The 7,309-nt window shown below is 38.9% G+C and overlaps 1 protein-coding gene across 1 annotated transcript; it reads left to right on the forward strand.

Annotated features, from left to right (window-relative positions):
- The first annotated feature begins 4,210 nt into the window (after window positions 1-4,210).
- LOC136838013 (rho GTPase-activating protein gacV-like) lies at window positions 4,211-5,981 on the forward strand. Its single transcript, XM_067102877.1, has 3 exons — window positions 4,211-4,423; window positions 5,167-5,412; window positions 5,871-5,981. The coding sequence occupies exons 1-3, from the start codon at window positions 4,211-4,213 to the stop codon at window positions 5,979-5,981; spliced, it is 570 nt and encodes a 189-aa protein (XP_066958978.1).
- The last annotated feature ends 1,328 nt before the right edge of the window (window positions 5,982-7,309 follow it).

Genomic DNA, 7,309 nt, shown 5'->3' on the forward strand with positions numbered 1-7,309 from the left:
GAGCAAAGAAGATAACCGAGGTAGTGAAGAAAATCAAAGTGAAAAGCAGAAAAAGTGCAATCATAGATAATGCAGGGAGGAGGAAATGACTTCTTTCTAAAAGATGGAAGAAGTGGCCAGACAGAAGGTCTTGTAGCCGACCTGAGGAATGTTGTAGAAAACATCCTTGAGAAAACCGACAACGGCATTCTTGTAGGACTTCTGCCTAGAACCAATGTAAGCCACTACTCCCCAGCAAGGCAATTGGAGTCAACGACAGACTGGAGCGAATATGCCAAGAAAAGGGTGTTAATTTCTTAAACTTTTGGGACAGATTTGGAGGGAATAAAAAACTATATAAAAGAGATGGAACTCACTTGAATCTGGAAGGAGCAAAACTACTAGAAAACCCTCTTAACGAAAACCTCTTGAAACACCTCAGTGAACTGAACACTCAAGGGAAGAAGCCGGAAAGCTCCCAGAATTTGGTTAGTGACAGCACTGCAGGAAACAGTGAAAATAAGGAAAATGAATAAAGCCACCGAGGACAAAAGAGAAGCTAGAAAAGTCCCTCAGAGTGGCGCAGTTTAATGCACAATCTATTCGGAACAAAGTAGATCTCCTCAAAGCATTGATAGCAAGTGAAGAATTAGACATAATAGGTATCACAGAAACATGGATACAAGAGGCAACAAGAGACTTTGTTCAAAAAAGATAGACCCAATAAAACAGGCGGAGGCGTTATATGTCAAGGACCACCTCAATCCAATAGAGTGTAAAATTACAACCACTCAAGAAGTAATTGGCATCAATATAAGCAGTTTAGGGAACAAGCTAACTCTAATACTAGTGTACAGACCTCCCCACCAACCACAAATGTCCGACGAGGAGCTGTGTGCATTACTTGCAAAAGAAATAAACAACAAATTCTGCATAATAATGGGAGATTTTGATGCAGCAAGTACACTGGGACACTATGACCTCCACATCAGACTTAGAAGGAAAGAAACTTTTAGAATTTGTCAAAAATGAATTCCTCCACCAATGGGTCGACAAACCTACTAGAGCAGACCGCATACCAGACATTGTCCTATCAACAGAAGTTAACCTGCTGTCTGACCTTTCCGCAGGTGTAAATCTAGGCAAAAACGACCATAAAATTATTACATTTTTTCATATTAATATTCTCCATGAAAAAGAAAAGAAGATACTAAAGAGATTAGACTAAAGCTGACGAGACCTAAAAAAACTGAAAGGGTATGTTAAAAATCTTGAGTACGACAAGAACACAGACACAGATAACTACTGGGAGGGAAGCCTTTCTAGAAGAATACACAGAAAAACGCTCCAGATGTAAACCATTAAAGCAAATACAAACAAACGGCAACCCTCAGCCTAAGTGGTTCAACAGAGAAATTAAAAACAAATAATAGAATAAGAGAAAGAGACAGATTGCACAAATCAATGACCCCACACCCAACACCAGAAGAAGCAAGCAGACATAAAGAACTCTGTAGAATGGTGGACAAATTAGTAAGAAATGCAAAGATAAACGAGGATAAGAGAGTTGCATCAATTTGTAAGGAAAACCCAAAAGAATTCTTTGCCCATGTTAATAGTAGGAAGCCAATAAAAAATAGCATAGGTCCCTTAAGAGACAATAGAGGAAACCTAGTGAACTCAGACTTGGAAAAAGTGGAGTTACTGAATAAATTTTTTACTAGTGTTTTCACAATTGAAGACACTACCTCAATCCCTGAACCAGCTATTAAATATGAAGGGGCAGAACCGCTTGACAAAATAATATTTACAGAAGAAGACGTTAAAAACAAAATAGAAAAACTAAACAAGTTCAAATCTCCTGGGCCTGATGGGATTCATCCAAGAGAAGTTAAAGAGTTAAAAGAGGAGATATTTCCTCACCTATATAAACTCTACAGAAAAACTGCAGAACAACGAAAGGCACCAAAAGGATGGAAACTAGGCAATGTGCCCCCAGTTTACAAAAAAAAAAAACTCCAAGAGAAGAGCCAGGAAATTATAGACCAATCTGTCTAACGTCAGTCCCTTGCAAGATTTTTGATCCCATAATTGCAGATCAAATTGTGGATCACATTGATAGAAACAACCTTTTGTTAAACAGTCAACATGGCTTCAGACAAAACAGATCCTGCCTATCAAACCTCTTGGAGTTTTTTCATATCATGCTTGGTATTTACGATAGTAGTAGAGCAATAGATATACTCTACTTGGATTTCCAAAAGGCCTTTGACAAAGTTCCACACAAGAAACTAATGATAAAAGTTAGAGCTTTAGGAATTTTAGGAGAAATAGCAGACTGGAATGAAGACTGGCTAACTAATAGAAAACAGAGTCGTAATAAACGGTGAAGAATCAGAATGGGCAGATGTGACAAGCGGAGTTCCTCAGGGTTCTGTGCTTGGCCCACTCTTGTTTTTGATTTACATTAATGACACTGAAGTAGGCTTAACTAGCAGGATAGCCAAATTTGCAGATGGCACCAAACTAGGTGTAAATGCAGCAGACCCAGATACAGTGGAAAGTTTAAGAAATGATCTAAGGAAAATAGGAGAGTGGTCAAAAAGATGCCAAATGCCTTTTAACTTTGATAAGTGTAAAGTGTTACAAATAGGAACAAACAACCCTCATGCCAATTATATGCTGCTTGGGAATGACATAAATAGTGTAGAACAAGAAGAGGACCTTGGAGTCATTATTACCAAGGACTTAAAATCCACAAAACAGTGCATAAAAGCTGAAAAGAAGGAGGCACAGAAACTAGTGGGATACATAAAGAGACAGTTCAAATACAGAAACAAGGAAACGGTACTGCAGCTCTACATGTCAATAGTTAGACTTCATCTTGAATATGCAGTACAGTTTTGGTCACCAACACTAAGAAAGGACATATATAGATTAGAAGGGTTACAAGCAAGAGCCACAAAGTTAATTCCATCCATCAGGCAAATAGGTTACCAAAGACGACCAGAGAGCCTGAACATGTATGGCTTAGAAACACGACCATTGCGAGGACAACTCATAGAAACATTCAAGATACTGAAAGGCATAACGAGAGTAGACAGTAGCCTCTTCACATTAAATGAAAACCAGACGAAAAATAATGGATGGAAACTAGAACTGAAGAGACACAACACATCTCATTGTGGGAACTTCTTCACATGCAAGATATGTGACACATGGAATAAAGTGCCACCAGAATTTGTAAACAGCAACAGTGTGGAGGAAGAATTCAAAAGAAAGCTAGACAAAATCATTGGAAGAACACTGTGAATGAACAGTAAAACCTGCTCCTAGAGATAAGTGAGCCCATGATGTCTCCTCGGATGGACTAAAAAGTCTTTGAGACATCCTAATCCCTGTAACTCCTTGTAACTCTCTCTCCTTTGTTGAAATGAAGCCATGGAGAAATGTACTCATTCAAAAAGTTGGGAGAGAAATAAGTTTTGGTGGTGGGGGTGGAATGTTGGAAGAATCTCTCTCTCTCTCTCTCTCTCTCTCTCTCTCTCTCTCTCTCTCTCTCTCTCTCTCTCTCTCTCTCTTTCTGTTGGAAAGAAGGAATGGAAAAAGGTTTCTCATTCAAACAAATGGGAGGGAAATCAGTTTTGCGGGGGGTGGGGGTGGAATTCTCTCTCTCTTCAGACGCCATATTCATAACAAACAGGACCAAAAACGCTCCTGACATCTTGTGCATGGATGTGCTTCCCAGAGAGCATTTTGACATTCGTGAATCTCTCTGACCTTAGTGAAGTGCTGTGCAATGAGAGTTTAGCGCTGCTTATTATTTTAACTCTGTAGAATTAATTATATTTTAACTGGAAGTTTTCTCCCGGCTTCAAATCGAAATTTCTTTTTCCGTGCATGCGCAGTAATAGCGTTGTGACATATTGCTGATGTCACTACTTACATAGCTCTACAAAAGAAGACGCACGAAGAATTTTGAAACACTACAGATTCCAAACAGAATTCTCACACTGTAATGTCATCTTCTAATAAACCCTTGTCTTTAAACAATCCCACTCGGGAGTTCCTCCACTCAGACCATAGGAAAGCAGAGTTACAGAAGCATTGTCGAGAGATTGGTATCACGAAGGTCTGGGTTACAAAAGAAAAATGAATCGATATAATGGAAAAACACCAGTCTTCTAGAACGATCAATTCTGAAAGCAACAATTCAAACACTGAAATAATAATGTCAGGAGATGCTACGAAGGGCGTCGAGGAACTTCGAGAGGAACTGAACATCCAAGACCTAGAAATTGATGAATTAATCGAACTACCAAAAGCTGCTCATGTCACGATCAATCAATCGAATGATGGCCTTTCGTCGCTGGAGGAGAAGGTGGAGCACCTTCAGAAAACAGCTGCTCATCATCAGGCACCAGAGGCATTTCACGGACCTACAGTACTTGTTCTCCATCTGAGGGAACCCGACTTTTGGGAGATACTAACCTTACTGCGGTTCAAACATCTGATCTGAAAAATCTACGCTCAGTCTGAACCATAAAGGAAGCAAACATCGACCTCATCATCAAGTGTTGGATTCGGGAAAAACTTCAGTGGGCCCCAAAGTACTGCATTCTTTACTGCGGTCTCCAAGATATACTGGAAAAAAATCAGTTAGAAGATATTTTCGATAGACTTGGTTCTCTTGTTGCGAGTCTGAAGCAGATGAACGAGGACATGAGCATTCACATATGTGAACTCGCACAGGTCCTCAGAGTCCAAGAGTTTCATGAAATGATAAACAACTTCAACAATCAACTTGCAGCTTGGAGTGCAAATAATGGGGTATCAGTGATCAAAACAAATCTACAGTTTAGACTTGGGACAGGGGAAATTGATCAGATGTGTCTGTGTGTCAATAGTGAGAGTCAAGAAAGCTTTCTCAACAGGTTAGGGTCATCAGATGGCTGAACATCAACTCTAAACAATGTCCTTTCTTCAAATGACATGTCAACTGGGACACTATTATGCGTCAAGAAGCAATTGTCCCATTCTCTGCAGACTCGCAAGGTGTTGCTGACAGCGAAAGAAACTCCCAAACACACACGGAAGGAAGCAAGGCGCCCAGATTCAGAGATGTGGACTTGAGCCACCAAAATACCGTCAAAACTTTTCAAGATTATCCACGAAGACATTTTACAGCACAACGAGATGGAAGAAGAAGAAGAAGAAGAAGAAGAAGAAGAAGAAGAAGAAGAAGAAGAAGAAGAAGAAGATGAAGAAAGAGCCAATTTTCTGTTGAGGGTGATCATCATGGTCGTCACAGCTCCTCCTCAAACGAGGGATGGCGAGGAAACTCACCTACTAATTTTACCAGTCGTCAATACGAGCCAACTCAGACAGGTGAAGCAGAGAAGCCATCACGTCGCCGCCCTTGTTATAACTGCCGTGAATTCGGTCATGTCCTTTTTCAATGCCAGTTTAATCGTAGGGATTAGATGCAATAGGTGTCAGGGAGTATGGGCACAAAACAAGATTAAGTCAAAATACAGAATAGCAATGACTTCCTCCTTATCATGATACTCCAACAGATCGACTCACCTGTTAAACAAGTAAATAAATGCACAGTCCCTCCCATCATTTTGATGGTATCGAAGTTTTAATAAATGATAGGAAGGTTGATATCATGTGTATAAGCGAATCGTGGCTTTGGACGTGAAATACATACCAGCTTTATTGAAACCCCAGAGTTCTCATCTAGGCGTAGTGATGGGGAGAGGCAGGATAAAATTCGTGTAATGTGGACACTTGTGAACTCAGTTTAAAACCTTGAACTCACCACGGCACATCGAGGACCTTTGGATGACAATTCAGTATAATAACAAATTTCCTTCCTTTATCATCAGAGGCTGTGTATACCAGTCATCCCCATGCCCTCAACTGAGAGCTGTGATTATCTTTCCGACGTGTTTAGTCCAAGATTTCATGTGTTTGAGAAAAACCTCTCCCAATTCTAGGCGACTTCAGTGATAACCTTCTGTCCCCAAATAATAGAATGGAAACATTATTCAAACCCTCCACTTGAGTCAGTTGGCAACAAAACCAACTCGTATTTCAACTACCTCCTCAACTCTCTTCTACGGTCTTATTATGACCAACAGACCTCATTTCGTTACACATTCTGACGTCTTGCCTTGTTCAGTTGGTGATCATGAAATTGAACAACAACTATTGATATCGGAAAAGAGAAGCGCCCTTCAACTGTTCAGACATTTCGTTGTCTCAAGAACTATTCCCAGAGTGAACTCCTCTTTTCTTTCTGTCATTGATATTGCAATTGCAATACCTCCTGCATGCTAGACAGAAGTTCTGTGACTGCTTATTATTTAGAAACTTTTTATAAATCCCTGAATGGACCTATAAGATGTTACTACCCAAGAATGAGTAATGAAATGGACGTAACAGACATTGAAATGGAATAAAGAACTTTGACTCTTCTCTTTTTTTTCTCTCTCTCTCTCTCTCTGTTGAAAAATAAAGGAAAAAGGACTCAATCAAACAGTTGTGAAGGAAATCAATTTTTAAAGGGTGGGGGTTCTCTCTCTCTCTCTCTCTCTCTCTCTCTCTCACTCACACACACACACACACAGTTGGGAGGAAGTCAGTTTTAGGGGGTGTTTAGTTTACAAACGAGAGAGAGAGAGAGAGAGAGAGAGAGAGAGAGAGAGAGAGAGAGAGAGAGAGAGAGAGAGAGAGACAGATAATTTAAAGAAAAAATTTAAGTGTAGTATATTGAAGAGAAAGATAAATTACGTGCATTTTACAGAAAAAATGTCTATATATGTAAACAAAAGTAAACCAGAGAGAGAGAGAGAGAGAGAGAGAGAGAGAGAGAGAGAGAGAGAGAGAGAATGGTTCTTCTGACAGCACAGGCTCTTGCAAATATTTTTTCCTCCATCTATTTAAAAAAATCATTTATACAGATTCTTTCAAAAATGTTCATCCCAATTCTTGTTTATAAGTCAGACATGAAATAATAATAAATAATAAAACTGAACAACAATAATAATAATAATAATAATAATAATAATAATAATAATAATAATAATAATAATAATAATAATAATAAATGATAATAATAATAATAATAATAATAATAATAATAATAATAATATATAATATATATATATATACATATATATATAAAATGGATGTATGTGTATGTTCCACATACACTTGAAACGCATTGAACAATTTCAACCAAACTTTGGGGGTAAGACATCACTGGCACCAAAGGGGGGTGTTGTGGGAAGGGATGACATGTAAAAATAACCAAAAACGGCAG

The sequence above is a fragment of the Macrobrachium rosenbergii genome, unplaced genomic scaffold, assembly GCF_040412425.1.
Source record: "Macrobrachium rosenbergii isolate ZJJX-2024 unplaced genomic scaffold, ASM4041242v1 13908, whole genome shotgun sequence".
In the NCBI taxonomy this organism is placed as follows: Eukaryota; Metazoa; Arthropoda; class Malacostraca; order Decapoda; family Palaemonidae; genus Macrobrachium; species Macrobrachium rosenbergii.